Raw genomic sequence first — 20103 nt, 5'->3', positions numbered from 1 at the left:
GGCACGGCTGTGCCGGCACATAATGACATGGTAATTGTGAGCGCAGGCCCGGCCACACGCACTGCCCGGCTCTCTGGCCAGCCCTCCCGGACCCGGCTAGGTGGCTGCTGCCCGGGGGGTCCCACTGCTGCCCCCTCCCCTGCCCATGGGACCCCCGTGTCCGGCTGCACCCGGGACTTGCCCCATGGCAGCGAGGGACGGGAACCTCTCGGCAGGATGCGGTCACCTCCTCGCCTGGGAGCTGGGAAACCTGTTCCTCCCGTGGTGTTTACACGGGTAAGAGGGGTCCTCTGCCGCTGCACATCGCATTTTCTGCTTGGTCACTTCCATCTGTGTCCCCGCATAATGATTTTTTCTGCTACATTAATTTAACACACTGCGGCGAGCCGAGGCGCTGGGACCCCGGGCTGCTTAATTGTGTCAAAGGAAAGGCTCCTGCTCCCGCTTCCATTGGCAGCCAGGGCTGCTGCGGGTGGGTGTCCCTGCGGGGGGGTGGGAAGGGGTCTCAGGGTGGTCACAGGGCTGAAGGGAGGCAGAGGTGGGTGTCAGAAAGGTGTTGGGTGTCAGAGGGGCTGGGTGAGCCCCCCAGTCCTGGGGCTGGCAGCAACTCCTGGCTCAGATTGGGGGCTCTGAGCGGAGGGTGAGGGGCGCTGGGGACCCTAACCTTCCCTTCTAAAGAGCCTGGCTCCATGGGGCATCTCACATCATCCCTTCCGATGTTGCAGCAGGGTGGCAGTGGCACATCCCGGTGGCCAATTCCCTGCTCGGGGCCGGCACTCCCCGCCCGGAGCCGGCGGGAGCCCGAGGGTTAAGTGCTGTTTGTGTTGGCTGAATGAGGCGGGAGCCGAACAAGCCCCCACAAATGGAGGCGAAGGGCTGCCCAGACGGGATGTGACAACCCGATTTCAGGGCTGTCAGCCCCAGCATGGTGGGCATTGAGCGGGGACATTCCTCCCCGGCACTCCCCGCTGCCCTGGCTCCAGCCCCGAGACACCGACAAAGGCAGCGGGCAGGCGCTGCCACTTCGCCCCACCATCTGGGGTGCCATGGGGCATCCGTGGGGCACGGCGGCGCTGGAGGAGCCCCCAGTGAGAGGGGGATGCTGGAGGCCCCCTCCCCTCCCCGCTGGCGGCCCCGCCACAAGTGGCCTTTGGTATTTGCAAACATTGTGGCGAGGGGCTGGGAAGGTCTCGGCCCACCCCAGCGGGCGCCTTTGTGCTGTGCGGACCCCCGGGGGCTCATTTCCATCCCGCCCGGGCGCTCGCCTCGCTCCTTTCAGCGCCGACAGCCTTGTTCGCTGCTCCGCCAGCGTGCCCGAGCCTGCAGCAGCCGAGCGGAGCGCACAGCTGTGCCCCAGCCCGGCACTGTCCCCATCCCGGGGGTTCTGCCCCATCCCGGGGTGCCGAGCTGTTTTTTTGTGCCGCTGCCCCGTGCGGTGCTTTTTGTGGAGCTGCCCCGTCCTTGTCCGCTGAGGGTCGGTGCACACCTGCACTGGGGTGTCGCGCTGCCACGATCAGGGTGTGTGCTTTCAACGTGCACAGCTCGCACCTGCCCCCCACCTGCTGCCAGCCCCAGCTGTGTGTACCCACTTTGCACTCTGAGTGTACCCATTTTGCACTCTATGTGTACCCACTCCGCCCTTTTCACACCCTCATGCACACTCCCTTCTCTCAGGGTCCCCCCCAATCCCCCCACCCCAGCTGAGCAGGGTGCCCAGGGCTGGCGGGCAGCTCTGTCCGGCCCAGCACAGCCAGATCCATGGCCCAGGGACACCACGAGCAACTCTGGGCTCCCCACAGCTTCCAGCATGGCAGGCAGCTCTGTCCAGCCCAACACAGCCAGATCCCGTGGCACAGGGACACCGCGAGCAACTCTGGGCTCCCCACAACTCCTACATCCTCCCTGCACACCCAGCTGAGGGGTCACCCCATCCCGACCCCAGCCACATCCCGCAGCAGACCCCGGTGATCCAGCAGTGCAGCTGATTCTGCAGCAGTGCCCGTTTGCTGGAACCGCTGTTTTATGGCCCTACTCAACACCTGCGGATCAATGCCAATCCGCATTTTATTTGGTTTGGAGTCATAAAGGTGAATTGACCCAGCTGCACCTCTGCAACTGCTCTCCCCCGCTGCCAGGTGCGGGGTGGGAGAGAAGGGCAGGTCCAGGGGACCCCGGGACACAGTGCCTATCCCTCACCGTGCCGGGGAGTGCCCGAGGGACATGGGGTTGCTCTTTTCTCGTGCTTTTTGTGACTGCGAAATCTCCTCGGGGGCCCCCGGCGGTGACCTCTTCCTGGGCGCAGCGCTAAGCCCTTTGTAATGGGATTTTGTGGCAGAACCGGCAAATTAGGGGCGAAGTGAATGTGTTAAGCTGCTGGTTTCTTTCTGGTGGTTCCCCCTCCCCAGCCCACGCCGGCCGGAGTTCGAACAAAGGCTCTGCTTTTATCTCGGGTCCTTAGAAGTCAGAGCTGTGCAGGGCTGTGCTTCCCCCTCCGGAACAGGCAGGGACAGAGATGGGGACATGGCGCGGCAGAGCTCGGGGCTGTGCCAAAGCAGCATGGGAGGAACGTGCTGCAAGCGAGTTGTGCCAACACATTGGCTGTGGGGATACATTTAGGGAAGGGGCACAAAAGGACTCCTCATCTGCAGGTCAGGGAGAGATGGCACCGAGGGGTCCCTGTGGCCCGGGACCCCTCAGCATCCAAGATGGAGCAGCAGTGGGAGGGCAGCCGGAGTAGGGTGGGGAAATGTGTGGGTCTGGCCCGGCATGAATAAACAGTCCCCAGGCCACACTGGGCCTCGGCAGCGGTAGGACCAGCCTCTGCTTCAGAGTTCATACTGTTACAGAGCAAAGGCTTCGTTAGCGGTGACAAACACAAGCCATAAATACTCGTTAAAATCCCACATCACTGACAGCATTGACAGCCGGTGCGTCCCCTTTCACTCTTGTCCACCAACTATCAGGGTCCCTATGCCTTCCCAGAGAGGGCAGGGGGTTCTGTCTGCCCCTAAAAAGAGAAGAACGGGCAGCCCCCAGCCTGGGGCATCTCCCCCACCACAGCCACCCCCTCCAGGAGGTCTCTCCTCAAGGGTGTCCCACCATCCCTTCCACTCGGGGTGAGGGCTGATCCCCGGAACCTGCCCCGCTGCCCTGGGTGTCTCTCAGCACCCTCAGGCAGGAACAAAGCACCCTGGGGCTCGGTGGGAAGGATGTTGCTCTGACACCCCAAAAGCCCCCAAAAGCAGGCAGGGAGCAGGCAGGGGACAGTGTGCTGCCCCAGGGCCCCGTAAGGGCCTGATTTATTGCTGTGTTTTGAAGGATGCCATTAAGGCAGCGTCCGGAGCTGGGAGCACAGCTGCCGGAGCAGATCAGCGCCTGATTAATGTTGGGCAACTTGTTATATTGTCAGATAATTATCCCCAAACTGTATGACTTTTCTGCTAAGTGGCAGCGCTTAATTGCATTTTTAATTACACTGCCATCGCGGCAACCCCTCCGTGGGATGCAGGGATGCTGGGAGCCAGGCAGGAGCTGGGTAGGGGGCCTGGAACCCTTTGCAGAGGGCATGGCAGGGGCATCCTGCTCCCACAAAACCCTCCTGGTGTGGGGCACACAGCTGTGGCATCCCCAGGCCGTGAGTGCTCCAGGCAGCCAGGTTTTGGAGCGATCCTTCCTGGTGCTCCCGAAGGTAGGGGGCACATGGGGTGCAGAAAAAGGGGGAGCAAGGCAGGGTGCCCCCTTTGCACTGAACAAGATCGGAGGGCTCACTGTCCCCTGCAGCTCCCCGTCCCCATGCGGCTGGGGGCAGCTCAAGGTCTGGCTTCCCCTCACAGGCAGGGACGGGTCAGGGGTTAATACATTTAAAATTCCTCCTGGATCTCAAACCCCGGGGAGCGGCTGCACGGGGAGCACCCTCCAGCACCAGGCGGGTAGAACAGTGAGGGCAGAGACAAGAGGCTGTGTCTGTGTGTGTGAGGCCATGTGTGTTCATGTGTGTGCGGTTTTGGGGTGCACATGCACAGGGAGCACCCGTGTGTGTGCTTGGGTGTGGATGTACAGCACGTGTGTGAGTTTGGGGGTGTGCTCGCACACACATGAGTGCCCTTGTGTGCTGATGTGCACACACACATCTGGCTGTGTAGGTGTGCCTGTGTCGGTGTACATGTGCTGCTGTGTGCAAACATGGAGGTCTGCGCACACCTGTGAGCCTGCCTGTGCACGTCTGAGTGCCTGGGGCAGGAGGAGGTGCCTGTGTCTGTCCGTGCTGGGACATCAATACCGCATGTAGCCCTGTGTGTGTGTGTGCAGAGGTGTGCCCGTGGCTGCACGGGTGGCTGTGAGGACACCCCTGTGCCCCGACCCAGCCGGTTCTGCCGTCTGGGGTGGCTGCAGTGGGTCCTGGCTCTGCCCCCTTCCCCATCCGTGCTGGACCTCCCAGGGAGGCTCCCCACTGACCCCTGGGGGCAGCAGGGACGGGACCCTCGGGGCCTCAGGTGCAGGAGGCACCTGCAGGTCCCGGCAGCTCCGCTCCCTCACCCATCCCTCCCTGGGGCAGGGATGCTCCCAGGGCTGCAAGGGGCACTGCAAGGGGCACTGCAGGCTGCCAGACCCGTGTGCTGTGTCCCCAGGGGCCAGCTGGGGCTGTTCCTGCCGGGTACAAGGTGCTGCTGCTGGGCAGCCCCACAGCACAGCCCTCCCCAGCAGCCGGACGCTGGGCAGTGCTGGGAGGAAATGCAGGCGTTATCAGGCAGCCGGCTGCAGCCCTCGCCGTGGCCTCTGGCCCGAAATTTCCTGGCATGGCCATCACAACAGCATTTATCCCGGGCTGTGCCTTCCTCACCAAGGTGGGGTCCAGCCAAGCTTCCCCTTGACACCTTGGGGGTGAGGGATGTGGTGGATCAGGCTCCCCAGATCCCTGTCAAACCAGTGGAAAGGAAGAAACATGGATTTTGATGGGAAAGAAGCCAGTCCTGAGCCCTGCCTTGGTGCTCCTCTGTGCCCCCCATTCACACAGGGCACACAGACTGGGGAGAGAATCAGGCTTGGGGGGGTAACAAGCCCCCTGAGAGACATCCTGGCCCCCAGCAGCCCCCCTACCAGCCCCTCTTATCTCCATGGCAGCCGGATGGGGTCTCACCGGAGAGAGGCTGAAATTTCCAGGAAAAAATGTAAATAAAGGTCCCTGTCCCGCCTGTCCCCTTATCTCAGGAATCCGGAGAGCGCCGGGCCCTTCTCCCGGCCATATTTCATCCCAGCGGTCCCTGCTGGCTGCAAACCAAAGCAACAATGATGGGGATGTGTAAGAGACTTAAAGATCGCAACTGCCTTAAACAGTGTCAAGGCCCCAGAATGGAGGGAGGCTGTCTCAGGGCCCACCAGGATCCCAAGATCATGGAAGCCACAATTTCCCACCCCACATGGCTGGGGCTTCATAGCATGCTCAGAGGGGTTTGGTGCTTCAGACCTCAGCACATAGCACCCAGCCATGGGGGTTCCAGGGTGGGAAAGCTTTTGGGTTCCCATTGCCCACCTGGTGTCCCCAAGCCGCAGGCTCGGGGCTCGGCCACTTCCCCTCCCTGCTCCCAGATCAGCTGCTAATGATGTCTCCTGACCCTGCTCAAAAGAACGTAAATTATTCAGCTTCTCATCAAGGCAATTAAATTAGCTCGTCATTGCAGGCCATGAATATTTCAGGGGGGCAGGGGCTGGGGAGCTGGGGGGGCCAGGGGTGACAGGGCTGAGCCCCGTTCCTTGGCCAGGAGGTGCAGTGAGTGTGTCCATCCTCAGACCACGGGGCACAGAGAGGATGGGGAGGGTTGGGGGTCTCCTGGCAGAGGGTTTGAAGTCTGGTGCCCAGATGTCGGGTCCCTCGTGGGCAGTCTGTCCCGCTGCCCTGTCTGTCTGAGTTACCTTCCCTGCTGCTGACAGAGGCCAGGTGCCAGCAGCCAGCCCCTGCCCCACTCCCTGCGCCTCCTGCACCCCACATCGCCCCCCTTTCTCGGGAGGACACCTGGGCGCTGGTGGCACTGCAAGGGGCTGCCTCCACCCCAGAGATCCCAAATCCCCCCTGCCTTCCCCTTGCCCCGGGCTGTGCCAGCTCCTGCCCGCTGCCCTCCCCGGAGCCTGCGGGTTCTCCGTCAGGATTTCTCTTTCCTTTCTTCCTCGCGCTGAACAATTAATAATTTATCCCATAATAAAAGAGGAAACAGTTAATGAGATGAAAACAAGCCAGAAACATCTGCTGGGGCTGCTTTCATCGCCTCCCCGGGCCGCCTGCGCAGGAAGCGGGGGCGGGAGGGGACGGGGGCGCCGGGGGGGCCGCGGCAGCGGGAGGCTGTGCCCGCATCCCGCCCTCCCTGCCACGGCCCCCTCCTCCTCCTGGGCACCCCCGGGCCAGGCACTCTCTGCCCACTGAGCCACCAAAACCTGGCTGGGAGCTGCCAGGCTCAGGTCATGAATGGCACTGGGGGTGCTGCCATGGGGGGGTCACCCTAAAAAGGGCGGTGAAGCCCGTTGGTCTGATGCTGCCCAGTGTGCCCAGAGGTGTGCCTGGCTGCTGGAGGGGACACAGGGCTGTCCCCTGCGTTCCCTGTCCCCAGCCCCCATGCCCAGCTGTTGTTCATTACTGTGATCCGATCTCCAGAGAGTGGGGCTGCCCCCAGGACCTGATACTATCGGGGCAGCAACACAGCCCCAAACCCTCCTGGGGTGCCAGGAGGACACGTGGGGACAGGCAGGGCACCCTGCCAGCACAGGGGACTGCAGGAGTGACCCCATGACTCAGTGCTTCGCTGAGATTTATGGAGTTCAAGGAGGCAGCTTATTTTGGGAACGCTTATTTCGGAACTGTGGCTTCATGGCATGTGAGGAGAGGTGTGAGGGGACATGGCGGGGATGCAGTGGGGATGCAGGGTGCTGGGGAAAGGGGGCACTGAGAGCAGGCAGGGGACAGGCAGGGAAGGGGAAAGGGAAGGCAGCAATGCTCAGAGGCTGCTGATGTGTGGCCAAGACCCAGACTGGAAGGAAGAGCCAGCCCTGACCAGCCCCACCATCAGCTTGGTCATGGGAGGGGACTGAGAGGTGCCACAGAGGCACCCTGGGCTGCAGGGATGGGGGTTTGGGCAGGGGCAGTGCAGCTCGTGCAGGATCTGCCGCCTGTCTCTGTTTCCAATTTAGCTGATCCTCGCCCCGATCCCTGCAGCTCCCTAATCTGTTTGTCTTCCAAAGCTGTTAAGTTAATTCCGAACCCAGCAAAATCCCACGGCCTTCATCCCAGCCCACCCTCCAGCTCGATGGGTCTGGCAGGGGCACGGCAGGGAGCTGCCAGACTCTGCCAGTGTCCAGCACGGAACACCCCCATCATGAATGGGCTCCTGCAGACTCCCAGAGCAGCCTCCAGCAGCCCCCAGGTCCCTCCCGGGGCCGGTGCTGCTGAGGGCCGTCATGGGGACAGGCGACTGTGATGACAGCTGGGGAGATGGCCTGTCCCTCTGCCAGCCCGGACAGGCACCCGGCCCCGCTCCGAGAGGTGCCGCGGAAAAACTGACATCAACATCAGCCCCGAGGAATTCGGCCTCCCTGGCCCATCCCAGCTGGGGACGGGGACAGAGACGGGGGCCTCTGCCTTGCACCACAGAGAATTGAGCAAGGTGAAGCAGGAGGGGGTGGTGTGAGCCCCCTTCTTTGCTGTGCCCCTTCTGGAGGCCAGGAGCAGCCCAGAGGGTCTGTGAGTATCCCCAGGGTACAGTCACTGACTCTGCTCCCGGTGAGCACAGCTCCCTCCAAGCTCTGACTGCAGAGACCAGCCAGCTCATGACACTGGTGACACCCCCTGTGCTGGTGAGGGACAGTGGCTGCGGCTGCATTCCTCAGTGAGGAGACAGAAAGTTCTAATCCCTTCCCAGATGTCTTGGGGCTTCTGGTATAGTTATGCTCACCCCTCGGTCCCTTCTGTCCGCCACCCCACAGGATGTGCCTGGTGGCGATGAAGAAGTTGCAGAGAGATGGTGACATCCCCCAGTTGTCTCCATGCTGGAGACCCCGGCATCCTGCCCCCCTCCCCCAGTCATGCTCCATCATCCCCTCATTCCCAGCCCGGGTAATTGGTGGCCTGGTGACAGACAGGGTCATTAACAGCTTAATTTCGGCTTCATCTCTTCCTGCCCGACCCCAGCCCAGGTGGGGACTGGCCCAGCAGGGTGCAGGGATGGGCACCCGGAGAGGCCACATTGCTGCACCCCATGGGCTGGCAGAGCAGAGGGGTGCACGACACGGGCTGGCAGCACTGGGTGCCTGGGGCTGCCCACAGCGCTGGCCTTGGCTCCCGACATCGGGGTGCAGGGGACACCCCCATTCCTGGGCATGGGACAGTGCCTCCCTGCTCCTTGCCCCACTGGGATGGGCAGGGATGCCAACACGGCAGGTGCCGGCCGTTGCCCACCTTCCTGGCCTCGCCCTGCCCTTGTTTGCTTCCCAACGGCGGCGGCCCTTCGGCTCCTTTGTGCGGCGGATAACAGGGATAACAGGGACCGCTGCTCCTCTGAAGTGCCGGCACCCACGCTGGGCACCAGGATGTGGGCACAGCAGCCACAGTCCAGCCCGTGCACGGCAGCAGTGCGGGCAGACTGGAGGCAGCAGGTGTGAGCACGGGGTGCAGGCAGCTTTCTCACCCCCTCTGCTCTCCTGCTTTGCCTTGGGTCCGTATTGCGGCCCGTGAGCCCATGCCAGCACCCAGCACCAGGGCAGTGCCCAGCCCTGTCCCTGTCCCCTCGCAGGGAATGCAGCTGGCAGCAGCCCACGATGGCTGATGTGGGGCCCCCAAAGGCCGCCCCACCGGATGGAGGCCTGGCTGCCTTTCAAAGGCGTTTGTGTTGTATAATTTATCAGCAGCAGATAACAGACAAGCGGCTGACAAGGAGGGGGCTGTACCCCTGCTCTGGGGAGTCTGGCACCACAGCGCTGCTGCTGCCAGGGTTCATCACACTGGGGCACACACACCTCCCTGGCCAGGGTGTAGGTCCCGTTTTAGTTTGGGGATGCCCCAAGGCACAGCCAGAGATGGTCCCTCCTGTGCCCTGCTTTGGAGCTGCTGCCTGCCTTGCACAGAGACCCCAGGGGCTACTGCACAGCCAGAGCAAGGGCAGCCCAGGTCTGGTATTTGGGGTTCTTCACCCCAGGAACATGTGAACCTCCCAGCACGGGGGAAGGGCCCAGGCATGGAGGGGCACAGGGGAGGGAAGGACAGGTCCCACGGGCACAGGGGCAGCACCTGGCGCTGGATCTGAGGAGAGTTTGTTTAATCCCAGATAAGGATTAAACAGGCACCTGGCTGGCAAACGGGCGCTCCCTGGGCAGCAGCAGCGAAGGCAGTGCTGGCCCCAGCCCCCCAGCACCTGTGCCAGGCCCATCTGCACAGGGCTGCTGTTAGCTGGGTACATGAGGCCCTCACACGCCACTCACATGGCCACCCACACTCGTGTGGCACAGCGTGGCATGGCATGGCATGGCACATGGCACGGGGTCAGCGGAGCAGCCGGCACACGGCACAGCCAGGGCAGATGGGCATGGAGTGCAGGGAAAAGCAAAATCCTCTGCCAGATTTACACCAGGGCCAGCAACCCCCCAGCCAACCCTGCCCCAAGGGTTGTGTGGGCACGGGGCCAAGGAGAGGGCTTAGGGACAAGGACAGCTCTTGGCATTGTGGTCCTGCTACACAGCCAGAGCTCAGGAGGCTGTGCCAGCCTCCTGCTGCCACCCTGATCCTGTGGCATCTGTGGGGCATCTGGAAATCCATCCCCCTTCCCCATCTGGCCCTGGAGGTGGCTGCATGCCCATGACCCTGCCCAGGGCAGGCGCTCCGGTGTGCCCTGCCACAAGGGCAGGGAGGCAGACGGCAGGGCAGGCTGGCAGGGTCGCTGGGCACAGCACTCTGGGGCTGCCTGGCTGGCTGCTGAGCACAGCCCCAGCTGCCTGCTGGCCTGTACCCACTGTGCCAGGCCTCAGCAGGGGCAGACAGGCACAGCCAGGTGGGATTAGCCCTTTGTGTCACCCCACAGTGGCCCTGAGAGCATCCAAGCAGGGGACACAGCTTTGCCATGGCCCTCTGCCTGAATCACATCAGGATCCCAATGAGTACCCCTGAGTACAGCGGGGGCTGGCACATGGACCCCTCCCCGACAAACAGCCCTGGCCCCCACACCTCCCTGTCCCGGCCGGCTGGTGTGCACCAAGCAGGTCACATCCATCCAGGACGGCACCCTGACCATTCTGGAAAGGGCGACTGGTCGTACTGGTGAGCCTGGGTGTGGTAGTTCTCCCTCCGTTCCGGCAGACCCCGGGGCTGTCCTGCCATGCTCGGTGTGCTGCTGCCACCCCCTGGCAGCCCGCACAGCCTCGGGTGTCCCCCGCAGCGCAGGGGTGCCGGGTCCCCTGCCCCAGTCCTGCCCCCTAAACCAGCATCCAGCGGGATACAGGATGCCAGGGGGCTTAGGAATCTGGGGAAGGGTCCGCACCTCTCGCCCTGCGCCAGAGGGAGCCTGTCTGCGGTCACCGCGTTCTGGCAGGAGGAGGTTCCTGCCCTCCCCGAGCCAGGGTGGAAAGAGTGGGGAGGGGGCTGCGGGGCTGGGGGAGTTGCCAGCCAGCGATGATTAGAAGGAGCCGAGGTTCCGTCCCAGCGTATTAAGACTGTCCCTGCTGAGTGCCACCGCCGCGGGGTGACCCCGCCGTGAACCGCCCACGCTCCCCCGACCAGACCCCTGGCAGCAGCACCGCCCTCCACGCCGGTGTCCCCGCTGCGTGTCACCCCCGCCCCGTCCCGCTGCCTGCGCCCCAGGCATGCGTGAGGATGCGCTGGCACGGTGTCACGGAGGGGATGTGCCATGCAGAGGTCACACCTGTGTGTCTGGGGAGCACGGGCATCTTGTGACAGGCCTCCCTTTGCGGATACCGGGGCAACCTGGCTCCGGTGCCGTCCTGGACCACGACCTGGAAATGTCTGGTTCCTGGGGACAGCAGGGACTGTGTTCCCGCGAAGCCACCTCGCTGCAGGCACACGGGCACACACGGGGAGCCATAATCCCATAGATATCCCCGCTCACGACCTGGTGGTCCCCAGGGAGATGGTGGCACGTGACTCACACACAGCGCCGTCCCACCCGCCCTGCGCAGTCCCCATCACACGGGAGGGGACACCTGCCAGCTCCACCAGCCTTCCTTGTGCCACATCCCTGGGCACACATGGCACAAAGGAGGAGCAGGGTCCCCGCTACCCGGCCATTCCTGAGGCAGGGAGGAATTCGCTCAGGCGGGCTGGGGGTGGCATTCGGGGAACGTGGAGGACAGGGCTGAACTCTTGAACCCGCACCGGCAGCTCCCGACCGCATGCCAAGCGTGGAGCACCCCGTGGCGCCCAACGTGCGAGCAGCCCCCGGCCGTGCCAGACCCCCCTGTTCCCCTCACGGTTCACCGGCAGGACACGGGGGACGCTGTCACACGTCCCTTCCCGCCGTGGCTGGCGGGCGAGGAGGAAGAAGCCGGTGGGGGCGGCAGCCCCGAGACCCATCGCTGGTTGAGTCCGTGCAGCTCATCACACCCATGTCCACTGCGATCGGGGGGCGGGGGTGAAGCCCCTGTGTCCCTGCGGCGAGGGTGGGACATGGGCTGCAAGGGCCCCGCGGGACATCCCTGACACTTCCCGGGGCATCCCTGACTCCCCCCGGGACACCCGGACCCCTCCCGGGATGCCCCGGACCCCACTCAGGACGCCCCCGACCCTTCCCGGGAGTCCCGGTTCCGGCCGCGCGGGGGCGCTGCGGTGCCCGCTCGGTGCCGGGGGCGGGGCCTTGGCGCGCGGCTCCATCCGCGGCCTCACAGCGCCCCCTGCCGGCCGCGCGCGGGGCAGGGGCACGGGCACGGCGCGCGCTCCCGCCGGTCCTGGCGGGGACGGGCCCCGCCCACCGCGAAGCCGCTTCCGCCCGTCCGCGGCGGTGCGGTGGCGTCATCAGTGCGCGCCGGGCGGAGCGGCGCCGGGAGCGGGAGCGGAGCCGGTGCCATGGCCGGGATTCTCTTCGAGGACATCTTCGACGTGAAGGACATCGACCCCGAGGGAAAGAAGTTCGACCGCGGTGAGTGCGGCCCCGGCTCGCTTCTCCCGCTCCCCCGTCCGCCCCTCCCGCCGGCGCTGGCCCCTCCGCGTGTTGGCGGCCCCGGGAGCGCCCCCCTTCCCCGGGGCTTCCCCGGCCCGGCTGCTGTGCCGCCCCCAGCCCCGCGGGCCCTGTGGCGTGCATTCCTCGCCCCACCGTGTTCCTCTCCCTGCCCTGTGCACGCCTCTGTCGGCTGCCGGGCTCTGGCATCCATCCTGAGCCCACCGAACACGGCTCCGGTGCCAGCCAGCCTGGGCTGGGAAGATGGACCCTGTTCCCACCCAGCCCTCGGGAATCTTCTGTGTCCTTGTCCCTGACTCTCTGCTCTCCCCAGTGTCGCGCCTGCACTGCGAGAGCGAGTCCTTCAAGATGGATCTCATCCTGGACGTGAACATCCAGATCTACCCCGTGGATCTCGGTGAGCCATCGGCACAGCCGATGTCGCTTGGGTGGGCGAGGGTAGAGGAGGCGGCGGAGGGAATTGCTGTGATCAAGGAATAAGCTGCCTCAGGCTTCCTTGTGTCCCCGTGTTGTCCCCAGGTGACAGAAGGCTCAGAGCGCTCTCAGGGTACTGAGGCTGAGCTGGGTTTCTGCTTCACCTCTCTGTCATTTGGGTCACCTGTGTCCCTTCCCCCCAGCTGCTGTCTGGGGAAGCTGCTTCAGCTGGTGGTTACCAGGCTTTAAGGGAGAACTCCTGAAGTTAACTTCTGCAGCTAAATACACAGAATGTGTGAAAAAGAGAATATTACGCAGAAGGGCTGAAGCTGATGCTGCAAGAGGCTCATGTACCTGCCCAAGGGTCCAGCCAAGCTCTCTGGGGGGATATAAGTGAATATCTTCTTGTGTCCCCTGAAAACACTAGCAGTGCTGTCCTTCTGGCTCTGGTTTCCTCTGTGATGTGGGAAACAAGGACACACAGGATCCAGTGTGACCTTTCACACATTCCCCACAGTCCTGCTGGAGGAGTGGCAGCAGGGACAGAGCTTATTCAGCTCCTCCTGCCAGGGTGGCCCTTTGCCCCCCCTGAGTTCTGGCTGTGTGTGCTGCTGATCTGGTTGTGCTCTGCCCTTCTCACTGCTGCTCTGGCCTCCTCACAGGTGACAAATTCCGCCTGGTCATCGCCAGCACCCTGTACGAGGATGGCACCTTGGATGATGGCGAGTACAACCCCACGGATGACCGGCCCTCCAGGTACAGGGCACGGCTGGGACGGGCAGGAAACAGGGACACGGAGAAACAGCTGAGGCCGGATTTTTCAGGCTGGACACTAAGAGGAATTTCTTCATGGAGGGGGTGATTAAACATTGGAATGGCTGCCCAGGAGGATGGTGGAGTCACCGTCCCTAGAATTGTTTGAGGAAAGGCTGGATGTAGCACTGGTGCTGTGGTTGAGTTGACAAGGTGGTGTTCAGTTGCAGGTTGGACTTGATGATCTGAGAGGTCTTTTCCAGTCCAGCTGCCTCTGTAACTGGGAGGTGCCTTCTCCTAGAGGACGCTGAGCTGGGGGAACGGCCAGATTTGATTCCTTGCTGACTTGAGGCTGTGCTGTTGCAGGGCAGATCAGTTTGAGTACGTGATGTACGGCAAGGTGTACCGGATCGAGGGCGACGAGACCTCCACGGAGGCGGCCACGCGCCTGTGAGTGCCTCGAGAGGGGGACACAGTGACCAGGGTGGGGTGGGGAGCTCTGGGATCTGGGCTGGGGTCTCCCATGGGATTGCCTGCTCTCACTACTGCTCTCCTCCCACCTCAGCTCTGCCTATGTGTCCTACGGGGGGCTGCTCATGCGGCTGCAGGGAGACGCGAACAACCTGCACGGGTTTGAGGTGGACTCTCGTGTTTACCTGCTGATGAAGAAGTTGGCCTTCTAGCACACCTTCATGGGCTGCCCCACAGACATCCAGCTGGAGCCCTGAGAGCCCACATTCTGCTCCAACATCCATGCTGCCCAGCCTCTTCAGAGCTGAGGAGGCAGGAGCAGTTCCCCTCCTCATCCCAGTGACTTCTGACTCCTGCTGGGATCCACATCTCTGTTTGCAAGGAGAGAGGTGCCTGATATCTGAGTGGACACCATGCTGGCTGCTGCTTACCTTCACCTGTGCTCAACACCCCTGGCACTGTCCAGGAGCACCTAGTCTGGGACAGCTGCCCGCCTCCCTCAGGGACCTTTCCCTCAGGAGCCATCCTGAGGCAGGCTGCCTTGGTTTTGATTAAACTGGGTTGTTTTGTACAGCTGGCTCTGCTTGCTGAGAGACAAGGCTGGCAGGGAGTGGATACACCTGCACAGGGGCTAAGGGGGGAGGGACCCTGCCACTTCCCAAAGGATGGGGAGTCCAAACCTGCAGCAGGTGGGTTCAGAGAGGAGGAGTGGCAGCTCAGGCCGTGCCGGGGGATCCTGCAGCACTGGCAGCTGCCATGGCTGGGAGTGGGCACTGGGCAGAACTGGGATCATGTCCAGAGGGGCTGGCTTCTGCCCCAGGCACAAGGACACACACAGCTCTTTAGAAAAATAGCTCTTTAATCAAAAAGCATTCACAGTAGAGGTGCCTGCCCAGCTGGGAGCAGGGCCTGTGCCTGCTGGCACGTGAGTGTCACTGTTTGCCTCCACACACTGCACAGTTGTGAAGACTTGAGGAACAGGTGCCAACCTGTTGCCCTGATGCCCTGTGGGCATCTTCCTGGGCACCCAGAGCACAGCTTAGTGTCCCGCAGGATTGCTCCAGCATTGCTTTGTAGTTGAACCCTGTGTACAGCCTCATTGGGTCCCGCATGGAGGGTCTCTGCTGTCCCCCTGTCCTTGCTTGCACAAGACCGTGGCCAGGTCGTAGAAGAAGAAGCGCAGCTTGCCCTGTACCAGCTGCCGGTAGGTGAGGAAAATGCTGGGGATGTGGGTCTGCTCCATGGAGTGTGGGGAGCAGCTGGGCTCCCAGTGTCCTGTCTGAGAGTGAGACAGAGGGGTGACAAACACTGCTGCACCCAACCCAGCCCAGCTGGCACTGTGCTGGGGTGGTCTGGCTCGTGTGGGGAGGTCTCACCTCCCAGCTGAAGGTCTGCAGGAGCAGGAAGAAGGAGTTGGCGTGTCGGTAAAGCTGGCTCAGCTGCCTGGCCCCACACTCGTCGCTCACCTGGCCCTGGGCCCCTGCTGCAGCACCCAGCAGCAGGGCCAGGTCACACAGGATCTCCCGCCGCTTGGTCTCGTTCTGGGGGAGCAGACAGTGACCCCCCAGGGCCTCGTTGCTTTCTGTGCTCACCTTAGGTCTGGATGGAGTCCTCTACCCTCCCAGTGCCACCAGATATGCCTACAAGCATCTTGTTCAGCATTTCTGGTGCTTCTGCCAACCCAAGGTTCATTCTCCAGTCCTGTTAGCACACCAGTGCCAGCACCCTCCTCCCAGCCCCTCTCACCGATTTGGATTTCCACTGCTGGAAAGTGAAGTCCACCAAGGGCAGCACTGCAGGGCACCTGAGTGCAGGCAGGGCCTGGCACTGGCCCTAGTGAGGAGAGATGTCAAGGTGAGGTGCCAGGAACTGTGCATGTCCCTAGTCTTGGGTTTTGTGGGGACTCTGATCCTCACCACTCTCTTTTCCATGTCCTTGGCCTCCACGATGTACTTCTGGATGAGCCTGTTGTCACAGACCAGCCGTGTTGGGCTGGCACGGTCCTCTTTCACGTGCAGGAGGAAGGATGTGAGGAGGAGCAGTCCTGGAGGAGATAGGGTTGCCTTGTGCATAGTGCCAGCCCAGAGGCACCTGCAGTCCTCTCCCTGGCCCTTTGGTGGTCCTGACGGCCCCGTGGAGGGGGTGCAGGGGGCGGTGTGAGAGGCTGAGGAGGGCCCGGTGCTGCTCTCCGGTCAGCCAGCGAGGGGTGCCGGTGCTCACGGGGGAAAGCCGCGCTTTCCGTGCCGGTGCTGTGTGCCAAGGGGCCGCACAGTCACGTCTGCCAGGTTTTTCGGCCATGCTCCAGGCAGGGAAGCAGGGCTGTACTCCCTGTGCAGACCAGGGCCAGCCCTCCGGATCCCTGCCAAGAGCGGTTCCAGGCGTCATGTGCGCTTCGGGGAATCCCAGCCTGCAGTGTCCCACAGGGAACATCTGCTCCTGGCTGCTGCCCTGGCTGAGCGCTCCCCTGCTGGCTCTGCCTTCCCCAGTGCCACTGCACACCACTGTGCCCAGCAACTGCCCACCCTGCCAGCTTCTCCATGCCCTCTCTGCAGCCCCTGCCTCCCTCGCTTCCTGCCCTGGCACTACACCAAAAATCCTCAGTGCAGCCTGTTTACCTGCGATGGGCATGGAGAGATGCTTGGTTGCCCTCACAGTCCAACTAGCCCAGAGCCACCCTTGGGGTTTGGTGCCCAGCTGTGGGACTCATCGTGCAGGGCACGCTCTGGCTGTGGGGCCACAGTACCCATAGGCCCTTCCTGCGCACCCGGTCCCCCCTTTAGCCACACACTCACCGTTCAGCTCCATGCTCGGCTGGGGGCTTCGGCCCTGCATCTTCCACCCTGGGGCCGGCGGCTGCTCCCTGGCTCCCGTCCCCCTTCCATGGAGGACGGCGGTGGCGCGGGTTCCCCGCGGGCCGCCCGGCCGGGACGGAGGCCGGAGCCGGCGGCGGCCCCGGGACAGCGCGGCGTGGCTCCGCGCCTCCGGCCTGGCCGCCCCGCCGAGGCAGCACGATTTCCTGTTGTGTTGCCCTGACCTTCCAACAAAATCGCAGCGGGGGCCCCGGGCCCGGGGGAAGGCTTCCTGCCTCCGGCCGCTTCCTCCCTTGGCTCGGGGCACGGGAAGGGCGTCCCTGGGCGCCCTCCGTGGCTGCTCACCTGGCCCCGGGCCTGAGCGCTCAGCGGCCAGTGCCTCAGCGCCTCAGCTGGGCCTGTCCAGGGCGGGAGGGTGGCCCTGGCACCTGCAGAAGGGATGGTGTCAGTGATCCTGCACTAGACAGCCCCGGGAGCATCAGTGCTAATGAAGTCCTGCTCCTAGCTGTGTCAGCCAGGTATGAAAGCCACCCCAGAGGTGGACCAAAATCCTGGTGACCCTCTCCCAGAGGTGGACTTCATCCATGCTAACCTTTACCCTGTTGACCCTCACACAGAGGCATGCTCTGACCCCTGCATCAACCAGAGGTGACTCAGGGAGACCCCCGGGATCGCTGTGGTTCATGGGATCCCTCTGGAGTGGAGAGGGCTATGGATCACAGGGGTTATGGCCAGTGCATGGCCCCAGGGCTGTTTCACAGGGGTATTTGTTGGGACTGGGCAGGGTGAGGCACCCAGAAGATGCCCCCTGCCTGGGTAGGAGAAGCACAGGGGCCTGTTCAGCACCATGCCCTGGCATGGCTGTGACATTCCCTGGCAAAGTCAGCTCTCGCTGGGCACTCTGGCAGGGGGTGCACATCCCCGTGCCCATGTGTACGTGTGTGTCCCCATGCTGCTCATGGGTACACACCACCACGTGCACCCTCAAACCTGCGTGTACACACGTGTGCTTCCCTGGCACGCGTCAGGCCTGTGCTCAGATAACCCTCCACCCTGGGAGCCTCCCACGGCTTCCCTTTGGGGAGCACTCCCCTCCCAGCACACATCCTCTGCTCCTGTCTCCCTGCAGCGCCTGCGTTTCCTTCTCACACCCCGGCTCTCTCTCGCACGTTCCCAGCCGTGTCCACAGGGACAGCAGTTCCCGGCAGCGCCTGGCCGGGTGACAGCAGTTAAAGTAAACACCGTGCCCCGCTCCACCTGCCCCGTGCCCCGCTCAGCCCACAGGAGCCCACCTTGCAGGGTGCCTGGCTGGGGGGTCTGGCAGGGTCGAGACTGGCAGCGCCGGCTCGCCTGGGCACATCTGGCAGCAAAGGGACCCGCGAGCACAGGGGTCAAACTCCTCCAGACTTCCCTCACACGGCCCTCCTGCGGACGTGACAAGATGCAATCCCGGCCGCAATCACTCCTGTCAGCGCCCTCAGCCCCTCTGCCAGCGCTGGCCTCGGGCCCGCCGCCGTCCCCATGCCAGTCCCTGCCATGCCCACACCATGCACATTCCCTGACCCTCCCTGGGTGCACAGTCACTGGCGATGCCAGGCTGGAGAGCTGCCGTGCCCTGCATTCCTTCTTGATTAGGCAAACAAACCCACCAGGGGAAACTGGAGAGCAACTGGAAACTGGAGGTCTAATGGACCCCCACGGTCAGCCTAAGGTGCCCACAATAGTCCCTTTACTCCAAAATATTTCTTTATAACAATGCCAGAAGCTGGCAGGCATCATGAGCCTGTGCCCGTGGGCAGCCTGGTATTCCTCTGCTGGAAAGGGCAATGCCAGCTTTTGCTGCCCATGCCAGGGGGGCAGAGGAGGATGTGGGGGAGAGCTCTCACTTCTGGCCCCAGCGCGATCCCACAGATGTGGCGTGCTGCAGAGGGAGAGTATGGGGGCAGTAAGTGAGGCACAGGGACACCAGAGGGACCGCAGAGGGACACGGGGGCTCCGGCCAGGCAGCCCGGGCTCGGGCAGGGGACAGGAAGCCCGGCGGGGGCCGCGGGGCTGCACAGCTGGCCGGATCCCGGTGCCAAGATTCCCACCTCTCCTTACAGGGTGCGAAGTGCTGGGAATCCCGCTGCAGGGACAGCCGTTCGCACCCACTTTGCCAAGGTGCTGAAGACAGCAGGAGGTGCCTGGAGTCAGGGAAAGGGGGGGAGAGGAGGAATACGCCGGGGTGGGGGGGAGACTGTGGTTCGGTGGCACAGCTGCTGTCCCCGCAGGCCACCCAGATGTGCTCGGTGGGCACCCCCAGGATGTCAGTGCTAGCACGGGAAGCAAACCTGGCCTTCCAGGGACAGGGAGGGGGGGTCCTAGCCCCCTTTGAAGCCCCCATAAAAGGGTCTGGCATAAAGGAAAGAGAAAGTCAAAGGAACAAAGAGAGCGGCTAATCCCGGCGTGAGCAAACAGCCCCGTTTGCTCAGGCCGCAGCTGGCTCCGGGGCCAGGGAAAGGAGCACAGCGGGGCTCTACGGGTGCCAGGCAGCGGGGGACCGGGACTCGGGCCGCCCCTCCCCGAGCACGGGCAGCCCCCGGGAGCAGGATCCCTCCCGGACCCTCCGGGCACTTTTCCTACATATGCAAATTGCCAATAAACATCCGTGGGCAAATCCTGCTACCCGCGCAGCCCGGCCCTTGCGCTGCTCCCAGACAGCCGTCCCCGGAGAACACCCACGCTGCCGGGTGGAGCTGCAAGGGGCACCTTGGTCGGGGTGCGGCAGCTTGGGAGTGAAGGATGGCACGGTTTTACCTTTCCCAATTTTCATCAAGCCACATGCTGCCCAGCACCCCAGCACAGAGCCCTCGGCGCTGCCCAGGGGATATCCATGGGCAAACCCTCCCTGCCTTAGACAAGGGCACCTGATGCCAGTGGCTCTGCTGGCATCGGGGGCGATTCCCCTGTGCCTCCTCTACCCTCCTGCTTCCCAGCCAAGCTCCCCATTCCAATGGGGCACACGGAGCCTGCTGGGAGGGCACCTCATCCCTCTGCCTCCATCCCATGGAGAGGAGAAGGGGTTAATGCCAGGCAGCCGAGCCGCAGGTGGGCGCAAGAATGAAATTCCTTCTCGCTGTCCTGCGAAGTCTGGGCACAAATATTTGCCTGCATGTCCGGTGGGGAGGGGGGAGACCACCATCGCTTCTGGGAGTTTGCTAATCCCCATGCCAAACAAGGCCCCCACATGCCCCACATGCCCCCCGTCTTCCTCCTGCTGGGGTCACGCTGCAAAGCCTTTGAGGAGGGGACATTTGGGGTCAGGGGGACACCAGCACCTTTGGGTGCTCCTATGAGCAGGGAGCTCTGTGGAGTTGACCAGGCACTTGGAGCAGGTATCTTGTTCAGGAACATTGGTGCGGCTGATGAGATTGTTTTGGGGTTTACATTCTGCTCCCCGAGCCCTGGCCACCACAGCAGTGTGAGATGAAGGCAAGAGCCCCAGCCATCCCCAC

At 63.3% G+C, this 20103-nt stretch overlaps 2 protein-coding genes across 2 annotated transcripts; one reads left to right on the top strand and one right to left on the bottom strand.

Annotated features, from left to right (window-relative positions):
* The first annotated feature begins 12005 nt into the window (after positions 1-12005).
* POLR2H (RNA polymerase II, I and III subunit H) lies at positions 12006-14312 on the top strand. Its single transcript, XM_058812390.1, has 5 exons — positions 12006-12122; positions 12475-12558; positions 13238-13331; positions 13695-13778; positions 13894-14312. Exons 1-5 carry the CDS (start codon positions 12050-12052, stop codon positions 14009-14011), a joined length of 453 nt encoding a protein of 150 aa, XP_058668373.1. The 5' UTR covers positions 12006-12049; the 3' UTR covers positions 14012-14312.
* Positions 14313-14895: 583 nt separating this feature from the next.
* THPO (thrombopoietin) lies at positions 14896-16788 on the bottom strand. Its single transcript, XM_058811863.1, has 5 exons — positions 16592-16788; positions 15716-15843; positions 15546-15632; positions 15176-15340; positions 14896-15078 (listed from the first exon to the last, which is right to left on the bottom strand). Exons 1-5 carry the CDS (start codon positions 16629-16631, stop codon positions 14896-14898), a joined length of 603 nt encoding a protein of 200 aa, XP_058667846.1. The 5' UTR covers positions 16632-16788.
* Between the last annotated feature and the right edge of the window lie 3315 nt (positions 16789-20103).

This window comes from Ammospiza caudacuta, chromosome 11 (genome assembly GCF_027887145.1).
Source record: "Ammospiza caudacuta isolate bAmmCau1 chromosome 11, bAmmCau1.pri, whole genome shotgun sequence".
NCBI lineage: Eukaryota > Metazoa > Chordata > Aves > Passeriformes > Passerellidae > Ammospiza > Ammospiza caudacuta.
The sequence above is the reverse complement of the archived record's forward strand: the minus strand, read 5'-3'. Positions and strand labels throughout refer to the sequence as shown.